At 48.6% G+C, this 16,110-nt stretch overlaps 1 protein-coding gene across 2 annotated transcripts in view; it reads left to right on the top strand.

Moving 5' to 3' along the window:
* Positions 1 to 12,324, top strand: part of ADAMTS14 (ADAM metallopeptidase with thrombospondin type 1 motif 14) — a 71,305-nt gene extending 58,981 nt beyond the window's left edge. For both annotated transcript variants that reach the window (XM_037495698.2, XM_037495697.2), the window contains exons 16-22: positions 2,041 to 2,204; positions 3,657 to 3,825; positions 4,230 to 4,362; positions 6,459 to 6,666; positions 7,698 to 7,809; positions 7,929 to 8,039; positions 10,237 to 12,324. In XM_037495698.2, the coding sequence (XP_037351595.1) occupies positions 2,041 to 2,204; positions 3,657 to 3,825; positions 4,230 to 4,362; positions 6,459 to 6,666; positions 7,698 to 7,809; positions 7,929 to 8,039; positions 10,237 to 10,730 (1,391 nt within the window). In that variant the 3' untranslated portion in view covers positions 10,731 to 12,324. The remainder of the gene's footprint in view (positions 1 to 2,040; positions 2,205 to 3,656; positions 3,826 to 4,229; positions 4,363 to 6,458; positions 6,667 to 7,697; positions 7,810 to 7,928; positions 8,040 to 10,236) is intronic.
* The last annotated feature ends 3,786 nt before the right edge of the window (positions 12,325 to 16,110 follow it).

Below are 16,110 nucleotides of genomic sequence, written 5' to 3'. Positions count from 1 at the left end.
TTCATTTTTCTGTGGGTCATCAATTTGGGGTGCCCTTAGCTGGGTGCATTTTCCACTTGTCTGCCTGGACTCCCTCATGCAAATGCAGTTCGCTGGTGGGTCTCTTGGGGTCTGGTTGGTCCTGCTGTCAGCTGGGGTCACAGGGCCATGTCCCCAGCAGGCAGCCCAGGATTATTCATGTGGTGTCTCAGGAGAGAGAAGGGTGTGCAAGCACTTTTCAAGCCTTGCCTCTCATCTTGCTTTCTAACGTCCAGTGGGTTATGTGTGTCTCATGTCCAAGCCCACAGGGTGGAAACACCCTATCTCTTGACAGGAAAAGTGGTGAAATCACATTACAAAGGTGTGTGCATACAGGAATAGGAGGCATTTGTGTCATTTTCACATGGCACAAGAGTCTACTGCATGGACTCTTAAATTATTGTCATTATAATAATACTTAAGCACATAGTTACTAGACTAGATGGCTGCCCCTATACTTACAACGGTATACAACTATCAACCTAGGACCGGTGAAAAGTTAGCACCCCTTCCCCCCGGAACTAAATGTTCTACAATATTCACAGCAGCATTATTTACAACAGCTAAGACATGGAAGCAGCCTAAATGTCCGTCAGTCAACATTTGGATCAAGTTGATGTGGAATATTACTCAGCTATAAGGAATGGGGAAATGTAACCAAATGATGCCTCAGAAAATGGAGAGAGTCTGAGAAAATTATGTGCAGTAAAGCAAGTCAGATTGATAAAAACAAATACTGGGTATTTACACAGCAGATGATTTGATAAAGTAAAATACTTATAAAAACTTGTGGACATTAATAAATACCATGGAGGTTCAGAGGGAGCAGGCAGGAAAGGAACAAGGGCACACGAGGGATGAGAGGGGAAAAAATGTTCTTCATTTTTGAACGATCAGGTTCTGACACAATTTTTGGCACAACTGGTTATAAATAAGCTTTGATTTAAATGACATGACAAAATAAAATTAGTGCCCCCAAATAAATCAATAAAATTCAAATTAAGAACATTATGTAATAGGAGAGATTTTTTGTTTGTTCATTTTGTTCTGGTATTGCTGAAACTAAATCAGCAGTCAGTCAAAAAAATGAACATCTCCAGAATAAGCAAGTCCATAGAGACAGAGCGTAGCTTACTGGTTGTCAAGGAAGTGATGGCGGGATTGGGTGGCAGGGAATGGGCACCGATTGTCAGTGGGTCTCAGATTTCTTTGAGGGGTGTTGCAAATGTTGTGGAATCAGATAATGGCAGTGATTGTACAACCTTGTGAACATACTAAAAAAAATCACTAAATTGCACACTTTCAAGACTGAATTGTGAATTGTATCTCAATTTAAAACCTGAGCATGGTTTGGGAGTAGGCGGGACAGGCAGCTGCCTTCATGTTGGGCAGTGGCTGGTTCTCCCACACTCTTGAACCCCTTAAGGAAGTGCCACACACCTACCATTTATTAAGTGCCTCTTGCGAGTCATGCACTGTGCCTAGGTCTTTACTGGGATGAACACCTATAATTCTCCTAAGAGTCCCATGGTGGGGTGGGAATGGGGCATTGCTTTTATATTCATGGGAGTGCAGCCCTATTATAATGATAGGTACAACTATCATTCCCATTTTGCCGATGGCGAAACTGAGGCAGCTTAGGGAGGCTGTGTAACTTCCCCACAATCTATCTGACTCTACAGCCTGTACCCTTAAACTTCATGCTTTGCTCTAGAAATTCTAAAGGGGGCATAATCCCCGAGGACTGAGCAGTCAAAGGTTTCATGGAAGAAGGGAGAATTGTGCTGAACCTTAACTAGGGGTGGCAATTAGTCAAACGAGAAGACAGTGAGGGTGGTGGGATAGGTGCACCAGGATCCAGAGGCAGAATGTGGGGGGAGGGCAGTGTGGTGACCTGTCTGCTGGGAAGGAGTAACCTGTCTGATGAGGGGCCTCCTGGGAAGGCCTTGAAACCCCTGAGGAATCTGATGTATGCTCCTGTGAAGGGGAACAGAAATCTGTGTGTCTTCTCCCCCTGGCCAGCGGTGAAGAATCAGGTCACAGGCAGCTTCATCCTCAACCCCAAAGGCAAGGAAACCATGAGTCGGACCTTCACCTCAATGGGCTTGGAGTGGGAGTACTCGGTGCAGGACGCCAAGGAGAACCTCAAGACCAACGGGCCCCTGCCTGAAGCCATCGCTGTCCTGGTGAGCCCCACTCTTTGTGGCAGCCCCTGCCTACCCCCTTGCTGCTCTAGCCTGTCCCCCTAGTTCACAGTCTGCTGCCATACTGGCTTGGGCCTGGTGGAAATCCTCTCTTTCTAGTATCATCAGGGTCCTGGATAAGGTCAAGGTAGCTCTCTGCTCAGATGCTGGCAGGATGACAAGTGAAAAGAGGAAAATAAATGTTTGTCTCACTATCAGATCAGAAACACCACACAGTGTCTGTTCTCCTTAACGAAGGGTCAGAAATGGGGCTGGGAGGAGTGGGAGAAACCTGGGCTGGTTCCCGGTGGTTCCTGGCATCTGCGGCATTGTGGCATTGCCAACAAGTAAGTCCAGGGCTGGTTTCCTGTGACTTCCAGGGCAACTGACCTAGGGATGCCATCTGGTACTGCTGGTCCTTGAGGACCACCGTCATGCCTGGGATCCACCACTACCCACACCTTTCTCTTCCTAAACCATAGACCAGGGCTCATGGAGCAATGACTGCTAACCCAAAAGACCAGACCAGGAGGGGCCCTGGCTGCAGTGCCCTTGGCGCTGGCCCATGGAGGGACTGGGGGCAGGTTCTGTTCCTGATGATGCCCTCACCACTTGGGGAGTCCTGAAGGACAGGGTCTGAGGCCTACTTAGGGTCTGAGGCATTTTAATTAGATCCTATGCATATTTTCTATTCCCCCTATATTTATCAGTCACCCAAACATCTCTTGGTTTTCAATGAGGGTTTTGAATTCATTCAGTGGGAGTGAGAATAGTCTCTTAGATTAATAATGCTAGGACAACTGGATATCTACATGTAAATGAATGAAGCTGACCCCTGCCTCACATTACATATAAAATTAACTCAAATCGAAAACTTATATATAAGTTTATATTATTATAAGAACTAAATAATATTATATAATATTATTATAAGAACTAAAACCATAGAACTGTTAGAGAAAACAGAAGGCTACATCTCATGACCTTGAATTCTTAGATATGACACCAAAAGCATGAGCAACAAATTAAAAAATAGTTAAATTGAGCGTCATGGAAATTGAAAATTTTTGTACATCACAGGACATTGTTAAGAAAGTGAGAAGACAGCCTGGGAGAAAATATTTGCAATCATAAGGCTGATAAGCCTCTAGTGTCCAGTGTGTTTAATAGACCATCTTTTAGTCACAGGCAGTATGGATGCTCTGCTCACTGGGGCAGACCAAAGGATACAGTTCCTTTGTTAGAACTTAGGCCTGGCACACACTGGGTGCTTAGCTTCAGTTTGCTGAGTGGCTGCTAGTTTGAATGGTCTCCTGGGCCACACTCAGTGCTGCCCTCCTCCTGGCTCTCACAGGCTCTGCTTCTGGCCTGTATCCTTCCCTTTCACCCCTCCACCTCTGCTCGCCTTGTTTCTCTGTTCTCCAGTCCTGTGCCACCTCCTCCATCTCCCTGCAGGTGCTCCCTCCGGCTGAGGGTGGCCCCCGCAATAGCTTGGCCTACAAGTATGTCATCCATGAGGACCTGCTGCCTCTTATTGGGAGCAACAATGTGCTCCTGGAGGAGACGGACACCTATGAGTGGGCACTCAAGAGCTGGGCCCCCTGCACCAAGGCCTGCGGAGGAGGTACCAACTGCCCCCGCCAGCAGTCCTCACCACCCAGCTGCCTGTGTGGGCAGCCTAGGGCCTCTCAGCAGGAGAGGAGCAGGAATGGCTGGGGGGAAAATGTCTCCACTTAACATAACCCCAGCTCATACCTCAGATTCTCTTTAAAAATCTCTGGGGTGTAGGGCCTTTAGGATGAGGGCGGTATGCCCCAGGAGGGTGGTATGCCCCAGAAGGTCTCACCGGCCATGTGGATACTACACCAGGGCTCATGAGATGGACTGATCAAGGAAACAATGCCTTGGGCAGGAAGGGGGCAAAGGTACAAGGAGGTGGGATTACCCTCTAGGGTCTCTAGAGTTTACCTTCCTGGAGGCCCCAGGCTGGGCAGCGGCAGAACCCCATGCAGCTTGCCCTCTCCACAGGTATCCAGTTCACCAAATATGGCTGCCGGCGCCGCCGAGACCACCACATGGTGCAGCGGCACCTGTGTGACCACACGAAGAGGCCCAAGCCCATCCGCAGGCGCTGCAACCAGCACCCGTGCCCCCAGCCTGCGTGAGTGCTCCTAAGGGAGGATTAGGAGCCTGGTTCCATGCCCCTAGGTGTCACAGACCCTCTCTCAGTCCTGGTCCCAAGTGGAGAAGTGCAGCTGAGCCTGCTTCCTCCAGCACTGCTGCTCAGAGGCGCTGGCCATTGCAGGCAGGACTCCCAGGAGGAAGATGCTTCCTTTGTTATGTCTCTCTCTGCATTCTTTTACAGATGAGGAAACCAAGGCCCAATTTGGGCACACAACTTCCCCCAATGTTTGAGGGAAGGGGTTCCATGGAGGTGAAGTAAATTTCACTGCTTGAGGCTCTGTGCACCAGCTCCTCGCAGCCCACCCATCTGGGGCCCAGGGCCACAGCCTGGTCTGTGGAGCTCCAGCCCTGATGAGCCCCTAGCTGGGATTCCTTGGCAGGAAGATACAGGTGCTTGTGAGAATAAGGCCATGTTCTCAGGGTGATTTGTAGGGTACTTCGAGGAATGGCATGAGTTGTGACTTGTGGAGGGTTCCAGGTCAGGCTTCTGAGTCTGTCAGAGCCGGCTCCCAGACTTCTTCTGCCCCACCAGGCTTTAATCACCCCCTGGCAGGACCAGTAGGACACTATAGAGAGCAGGGTCCGTTTCCACCTTCACGGAGGCCCTTCCCAGAGCAGCTGGCCGTCAGCAGCTCCTATCTCCTCAGGCTGGGGGACCCCAAGGCCAGTTGTATGATCAGGACCAGCGTGGGAGCTGGTGACCAGCTCAGCCTCTTTGTGCCTGGCCATGATCCCCAACCCCCAAGTCTTCCATGATTTTCTGTTATGTTTTGCTTTACATAGTTATTCCCTTACACATGTCTGTGAACCTGGAGCATGGGGGACCCACTCTGCTTGGGTGTCCAGGCAGGTCCCCTCAGCTTGTTTCCTTACCCCTAAAATTGCCAAATGAAGTTTGAGGGCTTTTTGGTTTTGTTTCATAAAGAAAGGGGTTGGCTGGAAAAGCCCTGATTTACTAGAAGATGCCTCAGGAAACTAAGAGAGGAATGGGAGTCGGGGCTGCCTTCCCCACCCCACTAGGGAAGTGTTGCTATGTCTAATTCATCCAATGGGCATATGCGCAAGATGCTGTTGGAGGTTGCTTTGTGACTTAAAGACACTTGAAGACTCTCAGCTGATAGTGCTACAGCTGTGTGGATAGTGATGGAGACAGTCTTAGTGCCTGCATTTATTGCATCTCTACTGCAGGCCAAGTGCTGTATGTAATCACAGGCTTTCATTGTGTTGACTGATAGTGACGTCTCAATAATAGTTAGACAAAGAGTTTATTAGGTAATAAGTGAGGCTTAAAACTCAGGAAGCAGTCCCACAGATTTTACTCCATGAGAGCTATTCCAATAAATACAAATTGGAATTTAGTTTATAAGTAGGAACAGTGAGTCATTGACATTAAAAATGTAATTATTCTTGATAGGAGGGACTTCTAATTCCAAGTTGTCTTGACCTAAAGATATGTTGATATTAGAGGAAGGCCATGCAGGATTTAATTTCCTCTTTTCTAAAGAAACACTGCAGAAATGCAAAGGCTGGGTACCCATTGTTAAATTTTTTTGGCTCCTTGGTCATTAGTGGGGGTGAAAGCACTGGCTTTACCTGCAGGCATCAGATTTTGTATAACTGCCAGACTTAAGTCTTAAGTTTGGTTTTCTAGGCTGGGAAATTGTACAATATATTCACAATTGTGCCAAGATCCCTGGGGAGAGAGTTCTAATATACAGTTTGTGATTTTCATCTGTTCTGTGCACTGCTGTAGCTCAGTACCTAGGACAGTGCCTGCACAAGGTAGACACAAATATTTATGAAATGTCTAGAGAATCCTGATGTGAAGACAGGGTAGCTTAGGCTTAGAGGGGTTAATAGCTTGCTCAAGGACATGCAGGGCAGCAGGATTTAAATATGCATTATACCCATTTTTTGGATAGGGAGACAGAGGAGAGAGTAGTGACTTTCCTGAGGTCACACAGCCCAGCAGCTGCAGAGCCAGGTTACCTGGTCCCAACCCACTCTGGTGCCTTCCTATAGTGGTTCTGGGGATCCCACCCACCCTCCACTTCCCACCCTCTCTGTTTCCAGCTGGGTGACAGAAGAGTGGAGTGCCTGCAGTCGGAGCTGTGGCAAGCTGGGGGTGCAGACTCGGGGGGTGCAGTGCCTGCTGCCCCTTGCGAATGGTACCCATAAGGCCATGCCAGCCAAGACCTGCCCTGGAGATCGGCCAGAGGCCCGGAGGCCCTGCCTTCGGGTGCCCTGTCCAGCCCAGTGGCGGACGGGAGCCTGGTCCCAGGTGAGTTGTCTGAAGAGTGTGGGAGGGGCTGTGCCAACTGGGCACCCATTCTCTGGGGGTCTGGGTGTAAGAAGTTCTGTGAGATCTGGTGTTTCTACAGGCAGTCTTTCTGGTTGATTTTTTCTTTCTATATCTGATCTGGTTTTTCTCAAAACTCTGCCAAACAGCTCTTACATAGCCTGGGCCCTGGCTCCAGGCCAAACCTTTACCTCCATTATTCCCTATCCTCTGTAACCCTTATGCCACGCTATGAGGTATGGGCTAATATCCTTTTGTTACAGATAAGCAACTTAAGGCACATCCTTGCACTTAATAAATATTTTCTTATCACCAATTATGTGCCAGGAACACTGTAGAGCTAAGAATGCCAGGAATCCACATCTACCAGACAGACCTGGTTCGTGTCACATGGAGCTCAGAGGCCAACAAGGGAGACTTAAGAGAGACCTAAGGGACAAGTAAATGAATAATAAAACCATTTCAGATTGTAGTTAAAACTGGGTGGGCAGTAAATAGTACTGCAATCTTGAGTCTGGGGTGGTCAAGGAGGGCTTCTCTGAGGAGGTGACATTTGAGCTGAGAACAGAGGGATGAGCTGTAGGATGATCCTGCCCCATAATCCAGGCCCTGAGGCCCCCTGAAGTTATGTGGGGTGGTGCATGGCAACAAGTTTTATGATACACAAAAAATTTAAGGACCCAGGCACAGGTGACGCATAGTGGATCCGTTGCAGTGCTGGGATGGAGCGCCGGAGGACACCTTCCAAGCCAGGGCGAACCATTTAGGTGGTGGAAAAGTACTGTTTACTGCCTGGCACAGGAGCACCAGCCAGTTTGATGCTGTGTTCTAGGGCTGTTGAGTCCTTGCATGTCCCTCAGGTCATGGGGATTTGGCACCCTTCTCTGCACCCTTTCTTCCCTGGCCATTGACTGCCTGTGGAGCTCAGTGACCCCTCTTCTTTCTCTCCCCTTACCCTCCGTGACCAATGGGCCTGACCTGGCCCTTACCTGGCCATGGCCCACCCATGACAGTGCTCAGCCACCTGTGGAGAGGGCATCCAGCAGCGGCAGGTGGTGTGCCGGGCCACCTGCGCAGGGGACAAGCCAGACTCCGTCCAGGTCTGCAGCCTGCCCGCCTGTGAAGGTGAGCAGGATAGGAGCGGGGGAGGCCCCCGTTCTCTGGCCTAGACCTGAGACCCAGCCCCACTTACTCCTGGCCCCCTAGAAATCCCAAATACTAGAGCTGCTTCTCCCCACCCATAGGAAATCTCCAGAACGCCACCATGAAGGCTGACATCTGGGAACTTGTGACCGCAGAGGGGCAAGAGGTGTCACGGTCTGGGCCCCCACATCTTATTCACAAGATACCATCAAGTAAGTATATCTCAGGCCTCCACCGCCTCCCCAACCTTCTGGCCGGGACGGCCTCACAAGCAAGGGCCATGCAGTGGAGCAGACCAGCTTCCAGTCTGACCTGAGAGCTTGGCCTCCTGGGACCTCAGATTCCTCAGGTGTGAGGTGGGATCATGCTCATTCCTTCGCTGTGACTCCAAAATGCAGAAAGCTGCAAATTTCCCTAAGTTTGATGGAAACTCATTTGGCAGCAAAATCTGACCTAACTAACAAGTTTCCTTCACAGAAACATTGCTATATGTAGTTGCAAAGAGAAGTCCCCATTCCTACTGGGATGTCATGTAACAATATGAATACATGGGTATGCATATTGTTACTGCTCTAGCCCAAAAGTTCTGGATTCGGAATCATATCTAGTTCTAAGATTTTTGAATAACATTTGTAGATCTGAGCTGCCTTCACAGGGCTGTTGAGAGAATCAAATAAGGCATCCTGCCAAGCTGTCAACTAACAATAAAAATACTAATTGCTCTCTGCCTCACGATCAGGAGTCCATCAGTCTGTCTGTCCATCTATCCATCCATCCACCCTTCCAGCCACTCATCTATCCACCCATCCACCTCTCTATCCATCCATCCGTCTACCCGTCCACCTGCCCACTTGTCCATCCATCCACCCACCTATTTATCAATCCATTCCTCTCCCATCCATCTATCCTAATTTTTCTTCTTTACTTCCCCCCTTCCTTTTCTTTTTCCATTAATAAATATTGGCTGAGCACCTGCTATGTACCAGGCTTTATGTTCTATGTCCCCTCCCTCCATTCCTTCTCTCTTTTCCTTCCTCACCTTCTGAAGGACCAGTGTCTGACAAGATGAGTAGCAGAAAAATCATGTGACCTTGTGCAAATCCCTGAACCTCTCTGAGCTCAGCAAACTCATCTGTAAAATAAAGGGGCGTGACTAAGTATCCTCAAAGGCTCTTCTGGCTCCTGCTGCCCTGCTCCTGTGCTGAAGCTCAGGCTGTGCAAGTCCCTGGTTTCCTTCCCGTTTCCTCCCCAGTGCACAGGGTGGGACTCCGATTCTAGGATTCTGGCACCATCTAGCGGCCAGTGACTTCCAGTTTTTCTAGGCTTCCTCCTATTCCTAACTGCCTCCTCCTCCCCTCCTGCTTTCCTGTCTCCTTCCTCCCTCGCTCATTCCCTTGCTGTTGTGCACATAGAACTTAGTAACAAGCAGAGCTTCTGCCTGCACATTGCCTGGAGAGACTTACTTGGAGTTATCACAAAACAGAAGCGCATTTTAGATTATATTTTAAAGTAAGCAAAACTACTATAATGAGCACCACTCAGTGCCAGGAACTTTATAAATGTTATTTATAATGACAATGTTATTATTCATTGATAAATGTCAGGGTTACCCCCCTTTACAGAAGAAACTAGAGTTGGAAAGTTTAAGTGACATGCCTAAGGCCTTGTTGCTTTTAAGTGATAGAGACTGATTGGAAGCTGAATCTGCCTGAATCCAAATGCCTTGCTGGAGGGTTTATTGTTTCAAATGTGTGCTGACTGGAGACAGGATTTTGAATCTGTTTGTCTCATGGATGAGTTACCTGGGCATTTGCTGGCTCTGCCTGAAGTGGATCAAACTCCTCTGGGTGAAGTGGGAGAGAGCAAAGTCTCCCACTTCTATCTGGCAGGGTTCCCACCTTGCCGCAGGCTAGACTATACCAGTGCCCAGGCTACTCCCGACTTGTCCAATCTCTCTGTTGTAGGAGGAAGGTAGAAGCTTTTGGAAGCTTCCAGGTCATTCCAGTTTGCTGCCAAGTCTGAGGACTAATGTAGGGCTGTGGCTCTCATATTTTTGCATGCCCTGGAATCACCTTGAAGGCTTTATTAAAGCACAGAGCTACCATCCTTGGCCTCCCCACCCCTAGCATTTCTGATTTATTAAGTCTGTGGGGTCTGCGAATTGGCATTTTCAACAAGTTTCAGGTGATACCTGCTTGGAGAGCCATAGCTCTAAGGGGTCCTCTCTCTACCAAATCACAAGGGCTCTTACTGGGGCTGGTTCTCCTGTCAGGTAGCCTGTAGCCCCCTGGAATAAAGCCCTCCAGCAGGAGATAGCAGGCCTGTAGCTGGTGGGTTGAGTGGGAGGTGGGGGCCTGTATCCTTGCTGATGGGCTTCTCCCAGCATTGGTCCTTGTGTCGTGTGTGCAGCGGAGCCCTGCGTGGGGGACAGGTCCCTCGTCTGTCAGATGGAAGTGCTCGATCGTTACTGTTCCATCCCTGGCTACCACCGGCTGTGCTGTGAGTCTTGTACCAAGAAGGCCTTGGGCATGGATGTGAGCCCGGACCCTAGACTGTCCTCACTACCACCCTTATCCACTCCTGGGACCTCCATGCCAGGACCTACGGTCCCTCCAGATACTGTGGAGTCCTCTGGGAGACCAACAGGATCAGACGGCCATCAGCATAGCCGACCCACACAGCTCCCAGAACCTCTGGACACAAGCACCCCAGTGACTCAGCACCCCTTTACTCCCCAGAAACAGGGCCCTGGAGCATTCTGGGGCACATCCCCAAGCACCTCTGGGGGGCAACCTTGGAGTTGGACAGGGTCACCTATACCAACTTCTGACAATAAGGAGCAGCTCAGGGAAGACCCAGAGCACTTGGGCACCGGCATGCCCACCACCTCCCCAGTCACATGAGCCTCCTAGCCTAGTCCACCAGTCATGTTTACACTCTGCTGCCCCAGAGACCCCAACTCAGAGAACACACAGCGGGGCAGGACAAGCACAGTCTTCCTTTTAAATTATTTGCCTACTTGGTGTTCTAGTTTGGGGCTGTGACACTTTTTACCCTATAAAGAAGGGGTTTAAGGCAAAAAAAAAAGATCAGGGAAAGCCCCAACAAGAGATACCTCAGCAGGCAGCCCAGGAGTCGAACCTCTCCGAGACCCCTGTCTATCTCTCCTTCCAGGGGAGGGCCAGCGAATGCCCCCTCTTCATAGCCACTGAACCCTGGGCAGAGCTAAAGCCCCACACTGGACCCATCAGCTACCTGCCTTGGCCAGAACTTGTGAGGATTCCTGTGGAGGCCCCATCTGTTGGGCTTTCTGCTCAGAGAGGCAAAGCAGGACCTGGGAAGGGGAGGGGAGCATTCACAGGGCATTCTGAGAGGAAGGGGCTAGGGGAGAATGTAGTTGTGAGGACCTGGCTGCAGGGCTGGCATAGGTCGAGCCAAGTTATCCCCATTCTTCATAGAGACAGTTCCACACAGCTCCTCCACACAAAGGCAAGGAGCAGAGTCCAGCTTGCCTTTGCTGGTTGGGGGGCTGTGTCCAGGTTCAGCTCTGCCCCTGCAGATGGCACTTTCTGTTACTTCTGGTGCCTCCAGGTCACAAGGCAGACCCCCCCAATCTCATCCTAGCCCACCTGAGAAGGGGCTCGTGACACTCTGGAATGTGTGGCTTCCTCAATCTGGACCTTCCCAATGGTGCTAAACTCCTGGCTAGACCAGGAAGGGCAACTTTCGTCATCATTTCAGGGCATGAATGGGAGTCCAGCCTGGAAGGGGACGGTGGGAAACAGATGATGTGAGTTGGCTTTGCCTTTCCCATCATTACCCTTCTACAAAGACCACTGCTGCTGGAGTCAGGGGTCTTCGTCCACATGGCTTAAGGGGTCTTCTTCATCCACATGGCGGGGCCAAAGGTCTGTCATGCTTGGATTGTAGGGTGGGGGTGGGAGGATTCTGGCCTCATGGCTGAAGACCAGAGCTCATTAATAGCCAGGCCTTGTAGATAACAAAGGCCATCCAGGCCAAGTGACCCAGGGCAGGATGTGAGTCTCTTACCCACACTGTAAGGCCTCCGCTGTGCTTGGTGTTACCTCCAAGGCAGGTGACTTCCCTAGGCTCTCAGGAAGCTGCCCTTGTTCCCAGGTTACTCCCCACCCCCACTCCCGGGGTCTCACTCTGAGTCATACTGAGGGTTTCCCAGCAGGTGATAGAGGTGCTTTCCAGTTCTTCCTTCCCCAGGGCAAAACGGCTATTCTGAGCCAGGCTAGAGAAATAGGAGTATATTCACCCTATGGAGAATAGAAGCCAGAGACGAAGCTCCCAGGTGCCTTCTCTACCTGCTGCCCACCCCTTCCTGGGATGCTGGGTTCACACTAAATCATTCCCGTGAGGCCCAGCCTGCCTGTGTGTGTGGTGTCAACTTTTGTGCCTTCGAGATCCAAATCTTTACATTTTTATGTATTTATTAATATTGCCCTTGGTGCTTTGTGTTGGATCAGAAAACAGTGTGTTGTGTTTTTCTTTTCTCTGTTTTGGAGGAGAGGGACAACAAAGCCAGAATTCTAATGTGCTGGGCTAGGCTGTAGCAAGATGATTGGGGTGGGGGTGTATAGGGTGGGACTGGAGGCACAAGAAGACTCAGCCCCCTTACTTGGTCCTGCCACCATCCAGAATTTGGTCCAAAGGGTGGAAGTGCCTGGAGGTAGTTTTGGGGTCTCTATAGGGAAGAGTGTTCTAATTAGTAGAGCTATTCAAACATGCAAGGGAAGATGATGAGAGCTCTTTCCCTGAAAAAGTCAAAGCAGAACATGAGTCCCTAGCAGGAGATGGGAGGATTGTAATGCAGCTTATTAGGCAGGGTGGGCCCCTGTGAAATGTCTTGGAAGATGTAAAACTCCTGGAGGATCCACACCTCACTCCTTGCCAAGTCAGACATCACTAATCCATCACCACACTCTTTCAATGAGTGTATCATGGACCTTTCCATAACATTTATAGAACCAGGACAAGGGCACAGAGACCCTCTTAAGGGACCTCAATGCTTGTGTGGGGGTAGTCAAAACCTCAAGTTCAAGCTCCATTTTTATCCATCGGCAAACAGTCTCCCCTTGGGAACTACTCCTTTTAAACAGCTGCCACTTGGGCCTAAAGGTATATGTAGGATGACCCAGTCCAATCAGAGGGGGCTGGCCAGGAAGATGTTAGGCCAGGCCCTGAAACTGCACTTGGGACTGTCCAGGCAACAAGTTCTGTGGTCCCATGTGCCAAAGGATGGCCTGCAACAAGAAGGCCTGTGGGCACCCTGGTGGACACCCGCCCTTGGACCAGAGCTTTCCTTGTTGTGGGAAGTATGGGCAGAGTGAATCCCTCCAAGTGCCCTAGCACCTTGGCACATTGCATGGGGCAGGATTAACTCAAGGAAATGCTTGCTGATGTGTTCCCAACATATGCCCATGGCAGGCATAGCAAATCCATCACTGCACTCACACCCCTTCCCCACCCCCACTGAGTCCAGATACACTTAAGAATCCTTCACATATTGTTCCAGTAGTGACCTCTGATGGACTTGCCAGGACAAGGAGCTGCCATGTTGGGTTGGATCAGTAATTTAAAATTTTATACCATTGAAAACTTTTGTTCAATGAACTTCTTAGGCAGAAGCTCAACATCTCAAAGCAGGATTGCAGTGCTTGAATTTAGGAAGAGAGACTCAGAAAATAGTCTCAAGGAGTTTTTACTCACCTTGAGGCCCCCACAGAGTCCAATGTGGGTGGCTGAGAAAGCTCTAAAGAGCCTTGGGACCTAAAATTCTGAGGAACCCTGAATTTATCTGCTCACCTGAAAAATGGGAGTGAAAGCATTTGCCTTGATAACATTGAAAACAGCACAACCAGAAAATGCAGGGGGCGATGATGACAAAAATGCCTCCCGTGGTCACTGGGTTATTCCTCGAGTGGGCATAGGGGAACCAGTAGCAGGGACTGTTGGCTGAGCCATAGTAGTGGCGCAGTAGAGTCAGGGCTCCCCAAGAGTCCACCTGTCAGTTTTGCCCCTTTTTCAGGCTCCTTGTGGCCTCCCACCCCTGCAGGCATGGTCAGCCTGGAACTTGGAAGCCCAAGTCACCACTTAGGATCTAGAAACCACAGGAGACCACCACACCCACCCTAACAATGAAAGAAAGACCGATAAGCTACGAAGTCGTATTTTTCAGCTCCTCAGAGGGCTGATGTTGCAAGGCAAGCAGCTGAACTAAATTCTAAAGGGTGACAAACCCCCTGTGAGAAGAGGCAGGACACACATGCATTTCCTCCACTCTTTGAACATGGAGATAGCGAGCATGTACACAGGTAAGAAAAGACAACTGAAATTTTAACAGATTTTTAAATGTTACTGTGACCATTTGGAATCATCAAGGCACCATGTACTAGGACCTACTCATCAGCTCCTGTCCACAGGCCTCTCCTGGATGCATACAAGGAAAAGCTGGGGCAGGACAGGGGCCCACAAGAGCACCCCCTGAGGCTCTGAACAAGTTTGAGAGTGCAAATAAAAATGCAATACCTGTTTACAAGCATCAGGAACACAATGCTTTTCTGTACAAGTATAAAAAACTACAGGGCCTTGCTGAGGCAGACACGGAAATATCTAAACAGGGTAGACTGTTTATGAATCAGTCTCATTAAGATGCCAATTTTCTCCAAAATGACCTATACATTTAAGGCTATTCCCATCAATTCCAACAGAATTTTAAAAAAGAAATTGACAAAAAGATCATATAGCTTTTGTGGAAATGAAAAAGATTTAAAATAGCCAAAACAATTCTGAAAAAGAATTAAGTTGGTGGTGCAGGGGTTAAGACACTGAGCTATCAAGCTATCGCCAGCCACTGCAACACGAGTTGGATCCCCAGGCGACTAGGTTGCTGACCCACATGGCGCACCAGACCTCTCCTGTCTCACCCATTGCTCCCCTCAGCAGTGTATTTCAGTAGATCTGCCTGCTCTGCTCCCCATTTTCTCTGGTGAATCCTCTCACCCCACGCACCTCTGGCTTACATCCCAGTTTTTGTATGCATAAATAAATAAATCTTAAAAAAAAAAAACAAAGTTGGAGAATTTACACTACCTGATTTCTAGATTATTGGGAGTCACGATTGTATGGCATTGGTGTAAGACTAGACAGAGAATAATGGAGTAGAATAGAAAATCCAAAAATAAACCCACACAAACTTGGTCAGTTTTTAACAAGGTACGAAGGTGATTCAATTGGGAAAGGATTGTCTTTTAAGTAAGTGATGCTAGGGCCTCCCCGGTGGTGCAGCGGTTGAGCACTGGGTTGCGAAGATGCCCGCAGCCTCTGCAGCACCGGTTCTATCCCCGGCTGCTCCCTGGCCACCAGAGGAGGGTCCCACATGGCGCGCAGACCTCTCCTGCCGCCTGTTGCTCCCCTCAGCAGTGTACTTTGGTCCTTCTGCCATAAATAAATAAATTTTTAAAAAAGAATATTATAATAAATAAATAAATAAATAAATAAATAAATAAATAAATAAAGTGATGCTAGAAAAATGGAAGATCCATGTGGAAAAAAATAAACTTCAACCCTCACTTCATATCATATGCAAAAAGTAGCTCATTCAAAATGAATATAGTTTATTACCCATAGGTAATAAACTATAAAATTCCTGGGAGAAAACATTGTTGAAACAAATTTCTGTGACCTTGATTAAACTCTGAAAGCACAAGCCACAAAAGACAAGATTGATAAAACTGGACTTGATCAAAACTGAAAATGTCTACTCTTCAAAAAACAATGGTAAGAAAATGAGAAAACAAAACAAAAGCTGGGAGGAAAATATTTCACACCAAATATTTGGTATCAAACTTGTATTCAAAATATGTAAAGAATTCTCAAACGACCTAATAAAAAATGGGTGAAAGATTTGGACACTTTTCCTAAAAAGATACATGAAGACAAGTAAGGTACATGGAAAGGTGCTTGGCATCACTCGTCCTTAGGGAAATGCAATTCAAAGCAGCAGGGAGATACTATCTCACCTATTCACTATTTCTACCTATTAGAACCACCTAAATTTAAAGGTTTGATCCCATGGGGTGTTGTGAAGACTGTGAGCAACTGGAATGCTTATGCTTTTTAGTGGGAATGCAAAGTGGCACAACCACTTTGGAAGACATTGGGACTGTTTCTTATGAAGTTAAACATACACTTACCCTCAGCTCAGCAATTCTTCCTCTAAGCATGCACAGGAGGGAAATGAAGACACTTGTCCAT

Source organism: Talpa occidentalis, unplaced genomic scaffold (genome assembly GCF_014898055.3).
Source record: "Talpa occidentalis isolate TD23 unplaced genomic scaffold, MPIMG_talOcc4v2.1 talOcc4.8, whole genome shotgun sequence".
In the NCBI taxonomy this organism is placed as follows: Eukaryota; Metazoa; Chordata; class Mammalia; order Eulipotyphla; family Talpidae; genus Talpa; species Talpa occidentalis.
The sequence above is the reverse complement of the archived record's forward strand: the minus strand, read 5'-3'. Positions and strand labels throughout refer to the sequence as shown.